The sequence below is a fragment of the Hibiscus syriacus genome, unplaced genomic scaffold (assembly GCF_006381635.1).
Source record: "Hibiscus syriacus cultivar Baekdansim isolate YM2019G1 unplaced genomic scaffold, ASM638163v2 tig00111231_pilon, whole genome shotgun sequence".
Lineage (NCBI taxonomy): Eukaryota > Viridiplantae > Streptophyta > Magnoliopsida > Malvales > Malvaceae > Hibiscus > Hibiscus syriacus.
Window position 1 is genome coordinate 399,154 of NW_024063027.1, and position 21,471 is coordinate 420,624.

General features: G+C 35.7%; 2 protein-coding genes and 1 pseudogene across 2 annotated transcripts; all 3 read right to left on the reverse strand.

The window, feature by feature from the left end:
- Positions 1-911: 911 nt before the first annotated feature.
- Positions 912-1,898, reverse strand: LOC120156568 (polyubiquitin-like). The gene has a single exon (XM_039167865.1). It carries the CDS (start codon positions 1,843-1,845, stop codon positions 928-930), a length of 918 nt encoding a protein of 305 aa, XP_039023796.1. The 5' UTR covers positions 1,846-1,898; the 3' UTR covers positions 912-927.
- An 824-nt stretch (positions 1,899-2,722) lies between these two features.
- On the reverse strand, positions 2,723-6,589 carry LOC120156566 (zinc finger BED domain-containing protein RICESLEEPER 2-like). Its single transcript, XM_039167864.1, has 5 exons — positions 6,462-6,589; positions 5,767-5,879; positions 5,594-5,661; positions 4,550-5,510; positions 2,723-2,967 (listed from the first exon to the last, which is right to left on the reverse strand). Exons 1-5 carry the CDS (start codon positions 6,587-6,589, stop codon positions 2,723-2,725), a joined length of 1,515 nt encoding a protein of 504 aa, XP_039023795.1.
- A 7,196-nt stretch (positions 6,590-13,785) lies between these two features.
- Positions 13,786-16,453, reverse strand: LOC120156550 (annotated as a pseudogene).
- Positions 16,454-21,471: the final 5,018 nt, after the last annotated feature.

Consider the following 21,471-nt stretch of genomic DNA (forward strand, 5'->3'; position numbering starts at 1 on the left):
TACGCGTTACGATTTACGGATACGCGTTGCGATTTTACGGATACTCGTATTGATAGTCAGAATCGCGTTGCGATTTATAAGTTCGCGTTGCGATTTTCATATTCGCGTTGCGATTCTGGAAAATCGCAATACGAATATGCGAATTTGTACTATCGCATTGCGATTCTGGGAACTGATTTGCGATTCTAGAGATCGCGTTGCGATTTTTATTTCGCATTGTGATTTTGTTGGTCATTTTGGCAAATCAAAAACAAGTTGGTTAAAATCGTATATTATAAGGCATTTTTGGTCACTGAGACAATTTTCTTAATTATATATCTGCAGTTTCATTGTTCGGGTTTAAAGATTGTGTTTAGACATGGGGTTTACAATATGGGGGGTACGGTTGAATCCAAAGAGCTCTAAATGTCATACCATAGTGAAGTTGGCTTATAAAATTATGACTTAAAATAATACAACATTTTAGCACCAATTTGATATTTTATTACTAAATTGAGATAGGATAAATGTGTTAAAATTTGCATGGATGTAAATGGTTTAGGTTAATCATATGTAAACGAGTTCCAGACATTTCATAATTTAGAGGTCTTGTACGGAAGCTGTTTTTAACCTAGTGTTAGGAATAGTCTACTATCTTACCTCCTTACATTATATATGGGAATAAAGGGTAAACTAATTTTTTTTATATGTAAACGAGTTCCCAAAGTTAGAAGCTAGAAGCCAAATAGCTTAGAGAAATGGGTTGTGCATATAACTTGTTAGAAGCAATAAATTATTAGAAAACATTCCCAAAGCTAAAGAGAAAGCTAGTTCATCAGGGTTTCATTCCAAATAGCGAACTTCAACATAACATCAGAAGTAACATCTTCATTCCAAATAATATGCAATAATGCAAAGAGAAACGATTAAAAGGCCATATCAGAACATCTACATCCCTCCACGAAGCCTGAGCACAAGGTGAAGCGTAGACTCTTTCTGTATATTGTAATCAGCAAGGGTCCTGCCATCTTCCAGCTGCTTCCCTGCGAAAATCAACCTCTGTTGGTCTGGAGGAATCCCTTCCTTATCCTGGATTTTCGCCTTCACATTGTCGATCGTATCGGAGCTTTCTACCTCAAGGGTAATTGTTTTTCCGGTCAAGGTTTTAACAAAGATCTGCATGCCACCACGAAGCCTGAGCACAAGGTGAAGAGTCGATTCCTTCTGAATATTGTAATCGGCCAAGGTGCGACCATCGTCTAACTGCTTCCCGGCGAAGATCAATCGCTGCTGGTCCGGAGGGATGCCTTCCTTGTCCTGAATCTTGGCCTTGACATTGTCTATGGTGTCAGAGCTTTCCACTTCAAGAGTGATGGTCTTGCCGGTTAGGGTTTTAACGAAGATCTGCATACCACCACGGAGACGGAGGACTAGATGTAGTGTCGATTCCTTCTGAATGTTATAATCAGCGAGAGTACGGCCGTCTTCAAGTTGCTTGCCGGCGAAGATCAATCGTTGTTGGTCCGGAGGTATGCCTTCTTTGTCCTGAATCTTCGCCTTGACGTTATCGATGGTGTCCGAGCTTTCGACTTCAAGAGTTATAGTCTTGCCGGTTAAGGTTTTGACGAAGATCTGCATGCCACCGCGGAGACGGAGAACCAGATGGAGAGTCGACTCCTTCTGGATGTTATAGTCGGCGAGGGTACGACCGTCTTCAAGTTGCTTTCCGGCGAAGATCAATCGTTGTTGATCGGGAGGGATACCTTCCTTGTCTTGAATCTTGGACTTGACGTTATCGATGGTGTCGGAGCTCTCCACCTCGAGGGTGATTGTTTTGCCGGTGAGGGTCTTCACAAAGATCTGCATCTTCAACGAAGAATCAAATAAGTAAAAGCTATAACGACGTACAGAGAAGAAGGGATTTCAAGAGAACAATTGATGAACGCAACGATTCTGTGTGAATAAACCGTAGGGAGGGATTTGGTTATATAGTAGAAAAAGGATGACCTAATCTGGAGAGGAATTGAGGGTGTAGAAGCTTCTAGAAATACGGATAAAATGCAAAAAAAAATAAAAACCGGAACGAACTGAAATTCTAAGGATGCCTTACTCGTGCCAACAATTACGTGGGAGATAGGAACAAGGAAACTGAGCTGGCGTCATGCATGACGCTTAACAGGGTTAGCAACGTTCCGGTACTGTTCACAAATCATCTGGATCATTCGTTTACTTTTTGTGTTAAATTTATTAGTAAAAATTAAAAAATATTTTTAAAATTATATGATATTATTTTAGTTAATTTTTAATTATTATAAGTTATAAAATGATTATCTTCACTATTAATATATTTTAATCTTATATTTTCTTATTAAAAAATTAAATATTATTTAAATTAAACATTAATCTATTAATTAAGACATAATAAAATAGTGTCCTTCTATATTATGACTTATTCTCAACTTGTTGATTCTATAATGACTTAAATATATAAAAGGTATTCAATCTATATCTGTTTTTCAGTTTATTGTCTAACGATTATTTTATTTTTTGTTTGATCTAATATTTTATTCCGTGACTGAAAATGGATTTAATAGTGATATACCATTAAGTTTGATTGTTATTAAAAATATCATGACATATTTTTTAATATTAAAAAATAATTTATAAAAATAAGAAATTAATCAAAATAGATTAATTGAAAAATTAACCCGTTAACCCTAAGTCTGCAAAATAGAGCGAAACTTCACCAAGGAACCCTGCTTTTGAAGATCCCTGCAACAAATCCAGAACCAAAATTCAGCAAATTCCAGTCACCAAGGGAATGGTAAAATTTTTCACTCAGATTCCCTGTTTTCATCTCTCTCATCATTTTCACAGTTTCATAAACAAGATTCTCCCACAAACAACTCTCATCTTGAACTGCAACTTTCTCTAATCTCAGCGTCGATTTCCCCACATCCTCCGACTCCAACACTATCTTTCTTAACTCTAATAGGTTTGATTGAAAAACAAAAAGGAATCGGTTTAGGGTAGTAACATATTTCGCATTCCTCAATTGTAATGATAAATAAGAATGACTAGGATTCCTTGCAAATCTTCATATTACCCAGCAAGGAAAAAGAGTGAAGGGGAAGAGAGGGAAATCGATTTAAGTTTAACGAGTAAAAAGTTAAAGGGGGCTGGCGTCGGCAAATGGGTTTTTGGGAGTGAAATTGGTTTGATGGAAAAGAGGGAGAAAGAGTGAAGGAGGGAAAAAGAGAGGCAGAGAAAAACTTAAGGTTGACGGGAAGGAGGGAAAATTAAAAGAAAGGGAGTGAAATTGGTTTGATGGAAAAGAGTAGGGGTGTTCATCCGGTTAAAATGGTGGTCGACCGAATCGAATTAATCATAATCGAATTAATTGAAAATTATTTTTCTTTAACCATTAATCGAATCGAATTTTTTTATGAAAAAATTAACTGAACCGAACAAATTTCGGTTAATTTTCGAATTAACCGAAATTTTTTAAAATTTTTGAATTTAAAATTTTTTTAATTAAAAAACAGTTTACAATATCTAATTAATTTGATTCAAACATTATATTAAAATAAGATATTTGTATCTATCAATTTAATTCAAAAATAACCAACAATATTGCACTTCTACCAAATAAATCAGAACAAAGTGCAGAAATACAGAACTGAAAGCATAATTCAGTATACAAACAGTTTACACTTTAAATGTTGGTGCATGAAGAAGGTTGTGCTAACTACTAAGTTGTTTGCTGATGCTGTCATACCAACCAAGATGTTCTCTATCAAGTGCAGAATAATTCATATCTTAAGTGAACATATTACCTGCACAGTGCACAATATAAAAATAAAGAGATGCAAAATTCAGTTCTAACTATCAAAAACAATAAAAACAATCCAAGGTATAAACATCAAATATATATCTATTAAGTATCAACCAATGCTAAAATTATAAGTGCTAAGCTAACTCAATCTAATGTAATACAATCTTATTTCAGGTTGATGAAGCTATTATTAAGGTAGTAGGCCCAAAAGTTTATTTCATGTATTGTTTGTCTGTTGAACGAGGTGTTGCAATAAAAAATGTAATACAATCTTATTCAGTAAACATCATTCATCACTTAATCAGATATGTGCTAACTAATAATTAATATGGCTAATGAAATTAAAATGAATGTAAGGGAAGAAATTACCACAAAAAACAGTATTCAAAATACTCCTTTTGCACCAATTGAATCCTCCCAAAAAGTTTCCATTTGAATTATCTCTACAAGAAAAAGATATTATTTTAAATCTAAAAATACAGTATAAAAAACCATATATATATAAATTAAAAAATACATTGTAATAATGCAATTTACAATTAATGCATACCTTTCAACTCATACTCACAGTGCTGCAGTGCAGAATCCTATGAGCTCATGAATTGAGGGTAGGTTGTAATGCATTCCAAGATAAATCTAAAAGTTAAAATGATTAAATCAATTAATGTTGTGTCAATTTTCCTCAAAGTAAATTCACTTATTAAATTAAAATTAATTAATAAAGAATCAACATACCATTATCAATCTTGTCAAGCTCTTGAATTTGTTCTTCAAACTTCTTGATCTCCTCTTTGGTTGATGACTTTTTAATATAGTCTTGAGTACACACAAGAGCTTGTACTATTTTAGGAGTTAAAGAACTCCTAAATTGATCAAGCACACGTCTACCAGTACTAAATGCAGACTTTGAAGCGACGGTAGAAAGCGGTATAGCTAATACATCTTTGGCCATATTTGACAGAACTAGAAATCTAGGGCTATTGACTTTCCACCATGACAAGATATCAAATTCATCATCATAATTCTCAACAGCCTCCCCTAGATATTTATCTAATTCAGATGTTTGATCCTCACCACCAATTTCAATCACACGCCTTTTATACAAATCTTTCATGCGTCTTTTCACTTTTTGTTGCGGTTCAGAAATTCTCACATTTAAATGGTTTCCATCACTAGAGACTCGAGGCTTATACTCATCATACAATTCATTCAAAGTCTCTTTCAGCTTTTGCATCACTTCAAAACTTTTTTCCGAATCATACATCTCACTAAGTGCAAATTCAAGATAACTTAATTTCTGCCTAGGATCTAAAACACAGCCAACAAAAACAAGCATATTCATATTCTCAATATCACCCCAATATTTCTCAAATTTATCTTTCATCCTCATGGCCATAACACTAAATTCAACATCAGCACTTAATTGAACATCCCTTAAAAGTATGCAAATTTCAATAAGTTCATCAAAAAAATTATTAGATGTGACATATGAAGTACCTGAAACTCGCAAAGTGACTTCATAAAAATGTTCCAAGAAATCCCTCAAGTTTCTAACAAAATTCCAATCATTTACAGTTGGCCAGCCCTCTCCTAACTCAAGTTCAGCCCTAAAATTTGTATCTTGCTCCTCAAATCTCTCAAAAGCTCTCTCAAATTTTTCAGCAGTGTCTAACATTAAATATATATAGAGTTCCACCTAGTACAAACATCAAGACATAACATTTTTTTGCTCTCAATTTTTTCCATCTCAACACACTCCATGAACTTTTTCAATCTAACTGGAGATTGTCTCACATATTTCACAGCCCCCCTAACACGTGCAACAGATTTGTTCATTTCCTTTAAACCTTCAACAACAATCAAATTCACAATATGTGCAATACATCTTATATGAAGATATTTACCATTTGCAATGCAACCCCCTCAAGGACTAAATCTCTTTCTTAAATAACCAATAGCAACATCATTCGAAGTTGCATTGTCAACGGTGACAGTGAACAACTTATTAATTCCCCAATCTAATAAGCATTTTTCAATCATCAGCCCAATTGCATCTCCTTTATGACTAGAAATTGGATAAAAACTTATGATTTTCTTATTCAAGTTCCAATCGTTATTAATAAAGTGCACAGTGAGACACATATAATTAACTCTTTGCATAGAGGTCCACGTATCAGTAGTTAAACAAACTCTAGAACATGAACTTCTTAAATATTGTTTCAGCTTAGTCCTTTCATCCAAGTACAACTAATAAATATCTCTAGTTATAGTCAATCTTGAAGGAATACGAAACTTGGGGCATGCTACAGACATAAATTTTCTAAATCCTTCACTCTCAACAAACTTGAAAGGCAATTCATCAGTCACAATCATTTGGGTTAAAACCTTTCTAGTTGTTTCTTGATCAAATTTCCAAGTTGTGAGATGTCCTACTTCTCCTCGAATATCCTTACTAGGTAACACTAAATTGCTTTGATTAGTGTCAATGTTGTTAGGATTTTTCTTACATTGTTTCATGTGATATATTAATGACCCAGTTCCATTTTTTTTCCCATCACAACAAAATTCTTTCTCACAATGATTGCATCTACCCTTGCCTTTACCCTCACTATTTAAAAACTTAGTAAAGTGAGTCCATACTTCTGACCTTAAAGGAATAGCTTTCCGTTTACTTGCAGTCCCTCTTGTGTTGTTGATTTGACTTGAAGCTTCAGTCGTTGAATTTGTAGAATTTGATAAAGGGGGTGAAACACTTCCCTTAGCAGATGCTGCCATATTGGATATCTACAGCAAAATATGAGAAGTAAAAAAAAAGTAATAAATAATCACATTAAGATAACATAACTCAAAATAAATCAGAAAGCATAACTAAATACCATTTTTTATTACAAAAGAATAAAAATCAGAGAGAGCACAGTGATTGCAGAATGTGTTATCTGCAACAAAAGATTGTTGTTCAAGTTTTAACCCTCAATCGCAAATCTAAGCCCATGCTTTTAATGCATCTGTCGTTGTTCTCTGAACACTTAATTGCTCCATGTGTATGTGCGTTTACGTGTCTTCCTACTCTCGATTACCATTAATGATAATGATTTCCATATAATACGTTGTTTTGAACATTCAAACCAATTTTCTCTAGGAAATGCATATGCAGAATAAAAGTTTAAATATGTCAACATTTTGTGCAATTTCCAATATAAGAAGAAAATATGTGTAAAACAAATAGAAATACATGGATAGAAAACTAATGAAACTTTTGAACAAAAAGCATTATGGAACATATAAAAATATGTTTAGTAAAGAATGAACTTGAAACTAAAGACACTTAGAAACGGGAACAAGCAGACATCAAGAGAGTCATTCCTTCAGATTTCCTAACACGTTTCATTATATAGATATTAAGAGGCTGTAATTCATATAGAAACTGTCTAGAAAGTCATTTTCCCACTACTGCATCAACTCTCAAATAATGTTAAACACCTATAGTAGACCAGATTCATTACCACCGGTGACTTCTATTCGTTACTGTTTTTTCTTCTCAAATTCTGGTGTCACCTAAAGGTTGTAGAAAAAGGTCCCAATAATCCAACTAATTTCATATAATTACCAGCAACGGTAAACTGTATCATGCTTTTGTTTTATTAGGAAAAAACAAACTGCGTGTCAGGATTCAAGCAAAGTTTCAGAAGACTTTATTCAGGTGGTTGTTAAGCAAATGTAATATATATGAAGAAACTTTAAATTGCAGAAGTAGAACTTTTCTTTAACAAGTTTTTATCTGTGCCTACACTCGTAAATTGTAACAACTAGGAGCTAAACACGACAATACACAAAAGGTTTTTTTTTTCAAAAATAAAAAATAAAAAATTAGGGGACGGGTTATCCGGGGTTTGAACCAGCACTGAATGTCAATTAAAGATAATGTTATTGAAACATACATACACAACCTTACAGAGCAGCAACCCAGGAAAATCTAAATACTTGAAACTAATAAAACAAGGAAAGCACAATCATGAAATACCAAATACCTTAAAAACCCAGAACAAGAAGGCTACCAAACAGAACCGAAACATTAAACAAATAAAAGAAAAGAGAAAAATCCCAAACACAGAAATGATATCAAATCACAAACCCTAAATCAAACAAATGATTAAGTTTTTTAGTTTTTTAGGGGAGAGGTAAACTAATCAAAGAGAAAATCTATAAATTTTAAGTTAGAAAGCTAACCTGAATCGAAATTAGAGAGACTGAGAGAGAGATAGAGAGAGAATGAATGAGGGTTTGATGAAAGGCGAAAGCTCGGGTGGGAGTGAGGAACTGAGAATCGTGAGATGAGATTGGTAAAAGTTTACATTTAGTTTTTAGGTTATTTTATTTTATTTAGTTTTAAAATTTAAATGAGTTTTAAAATTTAAATGGGCAGTGGGCTGTTGTATGAGTCTGATGGGCTGTGGCCTGTGGCTGAGTTATATTATATATATATATATATTATATATATATGTATTTAATTCGGTTAATTCGGTTAATTAACCGATTTCAAACCTAATTAACCGTTAACCGAATTCTAAAAATTTTCTTAACCGTTAACCGACCGAATTAATTCGGTTGCCGACCGAATTAACCGAACTAATTCGGTTCAGTCGGTTAACCGAATTAGTTCGAAAATTTGAACACCCCTAGAAAAGAGGGGAAGAGAGGGAAATTGATTAATGGGAAATTATTTCTTATTTTCATAAATCAATTTTTAGTATTAAAAAAATATGTCACATACTATTTTTAGTGGGTTAATAGGTAAATTTAATGGTCCGTCAAAGTTGGATCTATTTTTAATCATGAAATGAAACGTTAGACATCAAACTATAACGAAATAAACGTTTGACATTAAACTGAAAAAACGGGTATAGATAGATCACTTTTGTATATTTAAGCCTTCTATAATCATTACCCTGTATGAATTTTCCAAGCGATTCCTCGGAGACCAAATACAGTTGCAAATCCCATTTATACACTCCATCACCTATTTTTAATGAGCAAACATGGAAGTGTCTATAATCCCTCTGCTTGTAGAACTTCATCATCATTCATCAAGATGTCTATGTACTACACTAATTCAAAGCTCAAAATACATTAGTCTTGCAATAAACCAGTCCTAAGCAAATGCAAAAATATTGAAGCAAAAAAACAAATAATCAAAAGCTGCAGAGTTTAAATTCAGAAAGCTAGCTATCGACTCTTCATGACCCGAAGAACAACAAGAACTTAGGGTGCGTTTGGTTCACGGAATGTAAGATTACTAGTGGGAATATAAGATTAACAGGAAATATGATTACTGGGAATGTTGTATTTTGTGTTTGGTTGGCTTAGCAGGGATGTAAGATTATCGTGTTTGGTTAAAGGAATAAAGGATTATTGGAATGTATATTTGACCAAATTGTCCTTATTTTATATTTTTTTAACAAGTTGGAAAATATTTATATATTTTCTTTAAAAAAATTTAAATTCATAAAATTTATATAATTTTTATACAAAATTGAAAATATAAAAAGGTTTAATGAAAGGGTAAAATTTTATTTTAATCTCTGAACTTCATATAAAATTTTAAATATAGACCTTTTTTGTAAATCTAAAATAGTTTAAGGATAAATTTGTAATTTAAGCTTCGTAGAATTTTTATTATTCAATGACAGAAGAATGATATTTTTGAAAGAAAGAAAAATTAAGGGCATTTTAGTCCAAAACACCGGTAATCCAACAATACCTAAGGAAATGGAGGTAATGACATTACCGGTAATATACCCAAAAAAGTCTACTATTGGTAATAAAACATTACCGGAAATGAGATTCCCGGCCAACCAAACATGGGAATATGGGACCCATGAGAATCCCACATTCCTTGAACCAAACACCCCCTTAGAGAAAGGCATTGCATCCAACCTCTAGGACAAAAGCACATCACAATGACAACCATGGAAGAGTAGCGTCGCATCTAGAAAAATTGTTTTAGAGTAAACACACATATATTAACAACATAAAAATGTTAAATGGAGTAAGTACAAATATAATTTCAGGCTGGACACTATCCGTAAAATAAGTAATTAATCAAAAAAAAAACTTAGATTTCAGGAAGAGCACGAAATTTTTTAGAGTGAACACCATCAGTAACTAATCTAAAAAAATTCGGATTTCAGAGAGATAACATGTCCACCCTCACTAAGTTGTAACTCCACAACTATGGAAAAACACTGTAGCAAAGCAACGCTTTGATGGCCAAACCGAAGGAGGATAATGAACAAGATTCGACCAAGAACCTGCAAGAAACATCCATGCAGGACGTAACATTCATCTAACCTAGTGCAAATAGCCAAGAAAGTCCCAATGAAGGAGGGGTAACCAGAATATCATATGCTGCTGCGGTCGCTAATACTATTACTAATGGTTGCTACCAGAAAAACGAGATGACAAAAACACAAAGAGAGCAAAATAATAACGAAGACGAAAATGAGAACAGAGTCGCGTTTTGCTCCTCTACAGGATCTTGAAAACAAGCAACAAGCCCTAAGGAAAAGGTCTCCCAAGGAAACTAATCAAAGATATATTAAGAAGTCGGACATAGGAAACTCTAGTGGATTAGAGAAGGTTGGAATCAGTAAAATAAGCCAAAAAAGGAAAGGGAAACAACCCTTTTCTCAAAATAAGCCGAGATGACCAGCCTTATACACAGCTACCGTTTCTACTGAAGGTATCAATGTAGAAAACCTTTTTGATGTTCCCATTGATACAACCATACCGATGGAGAGGATCACAAGTCCTAGGCCTATGGTAGGAGCGATTTTCTACGTTATAGCGAAAGTGGGTACTGAAATCTCCAAACACAATCCTTGCCTTAATATAGAAAATCATACTGTGATTTCTATTAGAGAAAGGATAAAGAATAAAGAGACCAATAAGAGCATAGAAAAGATGGGGGTGGAGAAAACCATCAAATGAAGAAGCCGATAGATCATAAAATACATGATAACCCTACTTCAAAAGATTGAATACAAACCTTATCATCCCAAGTGGAGATACTATCCATTTGGATGGAAATAACACAAGAGGAAACAAGGATCCATCATTATCCGAGAATACGATGAATATGGAAGAGACCATTGATATAGTTTCGAATGATGATGCTACAAGTGGGGGAGAGACAAATAGTTTATTTTATTATGACTATTATCTTGTTTGGAATACCAACGGAGAGACAAGTCTGAAATCAGGAAGAACTACATTGGTATCAACGTGCTCATTATAAATGGATTCATCAAGAGACAATCTTTGATATGGCCTCCTTAAAGCCCATGGGATGGATGTCTTACGCGCGTTGTTTTACCAAAAAAAAAAAAAATTGGGACCTCGTCGGTGGAAACGTTTGTCAACTGATCAAACAAATCAACAAAACACTGATTGTCCTTATCCCGAAAATCAACAACCCCTCGCTCATATCCCATTTTAGCATATTAGCCTCTGCCAAGTTACCTACAAAATCCTCACAAAAGTTATTATCAACCGATTGAAACTGTTGTTAAATGAGCTCATATCCAACAACCAGACAAGTTTTATTCCCGGAAGATCTATAACGGAAAACATTGTTCTTGTCCAAGAAACCATCAATTCAATACACCACAAAAATGGAATGAGAGGTTGGATGACTATCAAAATAGACTTGGAAAAAGCCTATGATCGAATAGAATGAGATATCATCGAAGACATACTCAAAGATTATGATATACTTGATTCGCTAAGGAAGGTCATTATGGGTTGCATCAGGACTAGTATGACAAATCCTTTGGAATGACACGACAATCGATAGTTTCAAACCTACATGTGACATTCGACAAGGGGACCCATTATCACCATATCTGTTTGTCCTTTGTATGGAGAGGAGGAAGTATGTATTTGGTTAGCTGGAAATATTTGTGTAAATCAATCACTGCAGACAGATTTGGTTTTAAAAAGTTAAAAACTTAAAGCAGTTCATTTCTTATAAAAATAGGCTATCATTTAGTTACTAAGCCAAATGAAGCCTGGATTAACATCTTGAGGAAAAAGTATGAAATTAGTGAGACCATACCCGTCACAATTAAAAGATAGAAGGCTTCAAATTTATGGAAGGGTCCAAGTAATATTTGGAACACTTTCATAGAGAACATATCCTGGAATTTGGGTAATGGTGGTGATGTGGGCTTTTAGAATGATAGATGGATACCTGAACTCGGTTCCCTTAGAAATCATTGCACTCGCCTGGATGATATTACAGATAGGACATATAAAGTAAAGGACATGATTAGCAGCACCAAAGAGTGGAATTATAGTATATTGGCCTCCTTTCTCCTAGAAGAAGTCATGAATCGAATCGAGGCAATTCTCCCCTATTAAAGATGATTTGAGAGATACACCAAAGTGGAATGGTTTCGAGAACATGCAATTCACTGTTAAATCAGTATATGAAGCAGAGACACTAAGGGATCAAAACCAGGAGGAGGCGATTTGAAAAATTATTGCAAAGCACTACAATTTACCAAGAGTCAGAACTTTCTTATGGTTAGTGTGTAAAAGAAGAATCTTTACAAATGCTGAGAGGGTCCGTGGACATATGATAACAAATGAAAGCTGTTAAACGTGTGGCAACCCCGGTGAAGACATCGATCATGTTTTGCACTGGTGTCCAAGAGCGTTCAATATTTGGAAACAAATCATCCACCCCAACAAAATAGAGAGATTCCTTAACTGTGATACTAAACAATGGGTGGAAAATAACCTTTTGAACTGTCAAAACCTTACTAACGATGTTGGGAATTGGCCTATATTTTTTGGGATTATCCTGTGGAGTCTATGGGAAAGAAGGAATAAAATCAATTTCGAACCTGAGATGATCGAAAGGGAGAGTATAATCGAGAGAGCAACTAGAATGACTAAAGAAATCAACATGAGAAAAACTATTGGATTTGTGACTAGAGTTGCTGATCGAGACAATGAAACCAAGGATTGACAACCGTCAGCAAGTCCATGGATCAAAATCAATACGGACAGTGCAATGAGGGCACAAACAGACGAAACAACTTGTGGAGGCGTCATCAAGGATCATAAAGGGAGGTGAATTAAGGGTTTCACAAAAAAAAGGGAGTTTGCACGACGCTTGAAGCGAAACTTTAGGATATCTACGAAGGATTGTAGGCGACATGGAATTTAGGAGCTAGACAAATTCAAATGGAAACCGATAGCCAATGTGCTTTTCAACTACTGAAGTTTAAAGGAAGAAAGGAAGAGAATTTTACCATTACCCGACATATAGAAGCATAACTGAACAGGGATTGGCAATGGCAGGTAGAGATAAAGAAGGTGAACCGAAATGGTAACAAGGTTACGGATGGGCTTGCTAAATACGCGTGGACTCTGCCCCGGGGACTGCATGTCTTCCAAGATCCCCTGAAGTTGTGGCTATGGATATCCGAAAGGAAGAAGTAGATTAGGCGCTTTGCTTACCCTGTATTGCATGAATCAATTTACTTAAGTGGTTAAAAGAATTATTATTATTCTTAAAGGTTACGGGTTTAAGCAACAATGGCTGCAGTAAGGTGATTGAACGTTTATTGTCAAATGATTGATAGTATTTAGAACATATTCTACTTTATAATCACCTCAACTTAATAAAAAAATAATTGTAAGCGATAAAAAAAGAAAAAAAAGCTAGTGATCACTTCCCAATTCGCAAATAAAATAAGAAAATTCTAAATAAAAAATATTGCTTAGCTTACCGTGTTGATGTTTTTTCTCTAACGATCCTTTAAATAGCATTAAAATCCTTATTAGACAGACGAAGGATAGAATTTTAATCTCATCATATATGTTATCAATAACCTCAATTGACTTTTTCTTTCATTTCGTCTAATATAATTTTTATGCTGTCCAAACATCGTTTTATCCATAAAACACTATAAAACACAAAATCAATAAAAATATATAGACAACTACGTTCTAACATTTTACTTGCAATGGCCTCTCAAACATTCCAACCTAAGCACCGAAGTAGTGGTTCAAGTCATCATCAAGTAGTTCATCTAGTGAACTTGTACCATTGAATCGGAGTTCAAAGGGACTGTGAAATCCACCAAAAAATGTTGGATCACTTGTTGGAGAACCAAAGGGATTATGAACACCTCTATCTTGATCATCATGCAATAGGTGATACAATTCTCCCCCGGTAATTTCATGCTCATTTCTACCCGGTGCTGGTGCATTCACGCCATTCTCTGGCCTAACATGCGGTACATTCATCTCCATCCGAGTTTGCTGACCATCATTACCAGGCCTAAATTCGGCTGAGAGATTATAAAATTCATATGTAGGACCATGGTGCAGCTCCGCATGTTGCATTAACGGATAGAGCATGGGCCTTCCATGTACATGCATGCTCTGTGTGGAAATCTCAGTAGCACAAGGAATTGCGGGATAATGGCAGTATCCACGTACAGGTAGATGCGGCTGAACATCTAAACCTTGCCGTACATGTCTCAATGCTGTACTTGCATCGTTTTCCTGCTGAGTGACGGGCATATGATATTCCATGAATGATACATCGGTTTGGTTGATGTCCAGCAAAGTGCTTATTGACTCGGGATTTACAAGGTCACCATGGTTTGGCATACGTTGTTGACCACCATCACTTGTTATAGATTGTTGATCACTATGGTTTGGCATATGTTCTTGATGACCATCACTTGATCTTAAACGAGGTCTCTTCGTCCTCCTAGGTTGTTTTTTCCACTCGCTCATTTTTTTGTACTTGATGGGAATTATCATTGCAAATACAAGCCATAGGCTCGGCAACTATTGGCTGATTTCTCTGCTCATCTTTGGAAGAGACTGAACCTAATCCATCATCAACATCATAATCACTGTCACTACTGATAGCAGGTTGCTTCTTATCAACCCGCCTACCTCGGGGCATTTCAGTTATGTCAGGTGTTCCATTATCATTACTAGGTTGCTGGATCAGAGATTCCTCTCGGCTCAACACCCCCAACCAAATTGCACTCTCCTTTGCTGTCATCTTATCCTGTAGACATTTTGACTGACATACGTGCCTCCGGATCTTTGCAGTATCAGGTGACATGTGCTTTATCACAGCTGTTAAGACTCCAACTTTCCACATCTTAAGATCATGTGGCTTCTTATAAGGAGGACTCTGACCCTGTTGTAGCCCTAGTTTTACCCACCAATCTTCTTTTCCGGTAGGCCACCAAGGTGGAGGAATTCTCTTTTCTAACCGATACTTCCTCTGGGGGGATCGCAGTGCTGCATCAAGGAAGACAAGAGGGATCCAAGAGTTGCGTCTTGCAGGTCTTTGAGACCGCTACGCTGCTTCCCATTTCTACTATTATCGGACTCACTCGTAGCTAAACAGTCCGCCTCGTACTTGGCTATGGCTGCAGGCCCATTCTTATCAAACTTCACCTTTTCTTTCCACCACGCTCTTAGATTATCCGACGAACCACTTACAGGCTTACCCTTCTCAGGAATGATACCATAAACAAATCCCCGCGCTTTGCAAACTTCCATTAGCTTCAACATGTATTTAAGAATCCCGTCTTGAGCTCGGGACATTTCTTCCTCTGAGCCTGATCGGATATCTTCTTCGATTTTCGCATTTCCGCAGCCTGTTGGGCCGCTATCTTCTGTCTTTCCTTAATCCTTTTAAGTTTGATACAATCCTTCCACATTCGTCTCTCCAATTCATCCCCTTCAATCTCTTCGTCGCTGACATCTTTCTCGGCTATATTTTTACACCTTCGGTCATTAACTTCAATGTCGGAACTATCAATTAAAACCATCATAACATACACCGTTAATTCAAACAAATCTGAAATCCATTGTTGGACAAAAAAGGACGGAAACCTTAAACCAAAATTTGAACCTTAACATCCATATCTAAATTCCATTCTTCTTCAACACTACTGAAGTTAACAAACCAAAGAAATTAAAACTCGAGAGCATTTTATTAATCTTCTCAGTAAAATATCAATCACAGAATCCCATTCCTTATTCATCAAAGAGTCTGCGTCTAAAAGCACAAACAATTAAAGCTACTCTAAACAAATAAAAGCATAAATTTCAAAACAAATGCCCCCCCCCCCCCACGATACTTCCTTAATTCTTCCTCTTGCATCCATAACCAAATCGTTCGAAATCCAAAAATCGAACACAGTCATCCAATATTCTTAAAAATGACTAAAAAAAGGAATAAATTAAATTTCTGGGTTTAAGTTTTTATTAGAAAAGTAAAAAGAGATACCTAATTTCAGCTCCAGCGTCTTCCAATTCAGCCATGAAATAAGGGGATAAAAAGCTCGAAATCTTTTTAGCTCGGGAAAGCGAGATGAAAGGATTCGGAGAAAAAGAGAGAGCGAATCAAAGGACAAAATGGGTTTTGAGTGCTTGAGAAAAGTTGCGAATTTTAATTGCAGGCAAAGGGAGGCCAAGTGTAAGAGAGCTGTTTGGAGGGATGAACTCCTGCTTTGCTCCCACAATCATGCATTTCGTTTACCTTTTTTTTTTATACATGAAATAAGGGTAAAACATGTGGAGAAGTAGACAAATGAATGCCTTAGTTTGAGCAGATTCAATTTTGGAATCAGCTGAATATAAGCATTTTATTCAGGTAATTTGTAAGTTAATTATTTGATTTTTTCACACACAAAACGAAGCCAGTCGTCTCTTTGTCTCGAGCCAGTTGTAAAAACTTATTCCATATCAACGAAAACGAAAGCATAACTGTCGAGTTCTTCTTCGAGTTTCTCACATTTCGATTTCCTCTATGCGCTGTTTGATCATCGGCGGACTCCAGCTATGATTTCCCTCGTTGGGTTCCTCGTCTGGATTCAACAGACAATGCCCAGACTCCTCCAAATTCCAATTTTTAGAGCTGTTTTACTTTTTTGGTTTTCCCCTTTTTAGAAATGTGCTTAGAGTAGACGTATATTCAATTCTCAAACATAAATTTTACGTATTTGTTGTTATATGATTTTGAAAATTACATTATAACTTTAGAACCCAAGCCTGAAAATTTAGATTATCATGTCGGGTTTAATTAGTTTATTTTCTTCTTGAAATAAGTAAGAAAATAATTATACTTTGATCTTTAATTTTGATAGTAATTTAAATTAAATATTTTTTATAAAATAATTTAAGTTAAATATTAGTTTAATTAAAGATATAATAATTGTATAGTTTAATACAATGCAGTGACGAAGTTAGGATAACCCAAGGAACAAAGTGTAACTAATATATATATAAGATCATTTTGGTCATTGTATTTCAAACCCTATTCATGTAAATTACGATTAATACATTGAAGAAACTATTTTATAAAGAAAATATAAATTTCAATCGATTTAAAACTTTGCATGGACATGATTATATCATAGTTTTTTGGATACATATATGAATATATTATTAAACACGAGCCAGATTGTTGAAATATTAAGCACCATATTAGTATCACCATTCTATAACTGTCTTTCTTCCTTCCCCCCCCCCCTGACAAAATATGTACATTAATACCAACTACTAATTGTTCGGATGACAAAATATGTGTATTTGTTTTATAATACTTGATCTTGATTAATCGACGAAGAGTATGGACTTTAGGACGGTCACAAGCTGTAACCGGAACCAACATTATGGACCTCTTCAATTCAACTTGCAACTTTTGACCTTTTTTTTGCACTTGCTAGAAACAGTCAGGAGAGCTGACAATGGAGAAAACATTTGTAAATAGCTTTATTCAATTCAAGTGTTTATAGGTTCTGCACAAGACTTTATTGTTTCAAGTTTTCTCTATGAGCTCAATTTGATCGCGTGTCCCCCCCCTCCCCAAAAAAAAAATTGCATGAAAAGATTGGTCTTGTACAATATTTTGCAGATTATAGAGGGGCACTGAATGCTTACTGATAACACTTGGTGGAAAACAGAGATACATGGCCATGCACAATCCTAATATTTCTTTACGTTAACCAAGGTTCCACCCTTGGATCCAGATTCGAGCATTGCCTCCAAAACTGCAACGTCCCTGGCACCTTCCACGAAAGAGCTGCGAGGTTCAGCTTCATAGCCATTTTACTTCTGCAAAAAGAAAACGGCGGATGAGGGGTGTCTCTTAGAAGTGACATTTGGAAAGTCATTTGAAGTATCCTTTGTTTCATCAATGACTCAATGACAAGTGAATCTATCCTTTTCGTATAGCCAATATTCAAACCTTTGCTTCCCCAAATCTAAAAATACATATTCCACCAATACCATCAGAATCATAAATATCAGCATACTTTGGGAAAAAGAGAAATCTGAAAAATATGCAAGGAAATGTGACAGCCTGTACTAAACTGCTATCAATTTGAATCTACTCCTGTTCATCCAATTCCAGTATGGGCTATTGTCTAACAGAAAAACTTCGTTTGATGAGAATAATGAATGTTTAAATAAATATGAAGTAATGTTTGACGAGGTCAAGCAATATAGCTGACAGCATTAGTATCTATTTTAAGATTACACTTGAACTTTAATGCAAAATGTGATTATTCTTGCTATGTATTACAACAGGTCAAAGATGCATCATCTGCCTCTCCCTCTCCATTCAAGAAAAAAGTTTGGGGGGGGGGGGTCTTAGTCAAATTTGTTAAATTTTATTTTCTTTGAAAGGTTATAAGGTAGTTGTCAAATTCAGAGAAGTCGTATGCAAAATAACTCCAAACTAGAAAAAGGCTTATGAGCCTCTTTAAAGGAATAGTGAACATAATCATCTTGCCCTTATAGCAAGATCATAACAACATATCTCACCTTGAATGACATACTTCCCTGCTTTTAGCAACTTCAGTGACATAGCTACCTGCATGGTTTATTTCATATGTAAGCAAATAACCGACAACAATTGATTAATAATTATAATGTTAAAGCCTTCACTCGTGAATGATTAACTAGAGACTGGTTTGGTCAAGGAAAGTAAGCAGGACATGCAAAGAGTATTTATAAATTTCTCCCATTAGGATTTAGGAGTTGGATTCAATCCTAGTCTCTTCAATATTAATTTTCTAAGTCATCTTCCTCTTCATGGTGCTTGTAAAACAAAAAGTTTCACATGAAAATTTCCTTTAGAAAGAGAAATATTTCGAGGGTTATGCTATTGACTAAAAAGATCCGATCAAAATGAGGATAAAGAAGAAAGGTAGAAAACCAAACTTGCAAATAATGATTGAGAATTATGAAAACTGAAAGATTAGGCTATAAATTTTGTTTATATGATTTGATGTGTTTTGTTGTCTATTCGAGTTACTGATTGTAGAAAAGGCAGCAACAGCCCAAATACAATAACACCGGAATCACCTTAGAATGAGTTACGTTGGTAATTTTTACAGATCAAAAGCATCAAACCATTTTCACCTTAAAAATGCTTTGAAATATTCATGAAGGCTACTTATGAATGCAGTACCTATAGAAATAGTTTCATATCAATGCAATAATTTATCGTATACGTGGAGATTTTCCCTATATTTCTTGAAGACATTTCTTATTAAAAATCATAGCCAATGCCCTCAAGGCATGAATTAGCAAGATCCTTATCTAATTTCTACCATAAAGACAATTTTTTTTAACTTCGTTGCTTATATGACCCATATCAAGTTTTTCCTTTTGCAACTTTAGCAGCGGCTTATATATATAAGCAAATACATGGAGGGACGAATCCATTTCGAACTTGATAAATACATTGCTTGTGAAGTATGTATTCGTGTCCGCCCCTATAGATCTACTTGCAACTGATTGTAAATGTTACAATTTATATAAACGTAATGAAGAACCTGAACTTGGCCAGCCAAAACGACAGCAGTACCGATAAGAGAAGCATCCTGGATGATGTCGTTTAGACCTTGGTCTCCCAAAGAAAACGTTAGATCGAGGGGGTTCACCACAATAGAGGACCATAGGCTCCCAAAGGCTAAGATTCAAGGCGTAGTGGATGTTGAGACCTAGGCATTCCATGCAAAACACAACGTAGGGGAAAGCAGACAACCTTGGCGGATGCCACGAGTAGGATTAAATTCTTTCGAAAGATAGTCATTCTAAAGAATTTGTATGGTGAACGAGGAAACTGAATTCATAATGATATGGTGGATGAGAGTTGGACAACCCCATTCTATGAGGGAGTCCGAGAAAAAGTCCTAATCCACCTGATCATAAGTCTTCTCCAAATCCACTTTAACGACCATCCAATGGGTTTTTCCTTTTTTAGTCCTCATAGAGTGAAAAACTTCCTAGGCAATGAGGATGTTGTCTGTTATGCTACAACCTACTATAAAATTGGCTAAGTTAGGGACAATGGTCTTCGGGAAGACGGGTTTAAAACGATTATCGATGATTTTCATGACCAACTTGTAAAGCACAAAACAAAGACTGATGGGGTGAAAGTCAGTGAAGGATTCAAGAGAATTTATCTTAGGTATTACCACAGACTGAGGCTCCGATGGTGTTCCATTGGTTTTGAAAAAGAGGGCGTTCATACCATCAAGACCTGGGGATTTGAGAGGGTTCATGTCAAAAAGCGCATGGCGGATTTCCTCATTAGTGACTGCAGCGTCAAGAAGACGGATGTCAAAAATCAGATAGTCGAGGAAAGGCCTTCCTAATCGGGAAAGTATCAAAATGCCCTCCCTCGTTACGATAAAGATTGGTAAAGAAGGTCACAACTTCTGAGCAGAGGGTGTCCTCGTCGTAGCATCAGTTACCATCGCTAACACGGAGGGCTTAGATCTGATTAGCTTTACGACAGGAAAGAGCACGAGAATGGAAATACTTAGTGTTGCGACCCCCATCATTTAGCCAAGCATCGAAAGCCTTCTATTTCCACAAGAGCTCTTCTTGATCCAGAATCTCCTCTAACTTGGACCGGATCTTGAGCTCTTCATCTTTGAGGTGGTCGGACCCAGTGGAGTCCATGGTTTCCTTGATCGCAGAGAGTTGACCTTTAAGCCTTTTCTTCTCTTGAATAATGTGCCAAAGACGTTTTTGTTCCAAACTTTAAGAGCTCCCGAAAGGTTACTGACTGATGGATATTGCCATTGAAGACCCAAATGTTCTGGACAAAGGAGTTAAAATCCGGGTGGTTGGTCCAGTCGGCCAGAAAACGAAAAGGTCGGTTACGGGTCGGAGTGGAGTTATCCGAGGTATGAAGGAGTAGAGGACAGTGGTCCGATTTAAGATGAGGAAAATGATGGACAATAGAGGAGGCCAAAGAAGCCCAAAGATCATTAGCCACCATGCGATCTAAACGTTCGAAAACGCTACTGCGGGTCCAAGTAAATTTGGGGCCATTGAAATCAATATGAAAGAGATCGTCGTTATCGAGGAAATCTTGGAAAAGCTTGCAACCTATCCCTCTTTTATTACCTCATTTCTTATCGTCGCTAGAAATAATGGCGTTAAAATCATCAACAAGAATCTAGGGGGTGTTCCTCACAAACAGACGGCTCATATCTCTCCAAAGAGCCTTGTGTTTAGTATTATTATTCAGGTTGTCATAAATAATAGTATTAGAGATAGGAGTCGGGATAGATGGGCTGCGACCTTGG

Excerpts from the sequence above, each read along its gene's own strand:
- LOC120156568 (XM_039167865.1), bottom strand. The coding sequence starts at position 1,845 with ATGCAGATCTTTGTGAAGACCCTCACCGGCAAAACAATCACCCTCGAG.
- LOC120156566 (XM_039167864.1), bottom strand. The coding sequence starts at position 6,589 with ATGGCAGCATCTGCTAAGGGAAGTGTTTCACCCCCTTTATCAAATTCT. Across the intron at positions 5,662-5,766 it reads TTCGAATGATGTTGCTATTG|GTTTAAAGGAAATGAACAAA; the intron begins GTTATTTAAGAA and ends TTGTTGTTGAAG. Across the intron at positions 5,511-5,593 it reads AATATGTGAGACAATCTCCA|GTGGAACTCTATATATATTT; the intron begins GTTAGATTGAAA and ends TGTTTGTACTAG.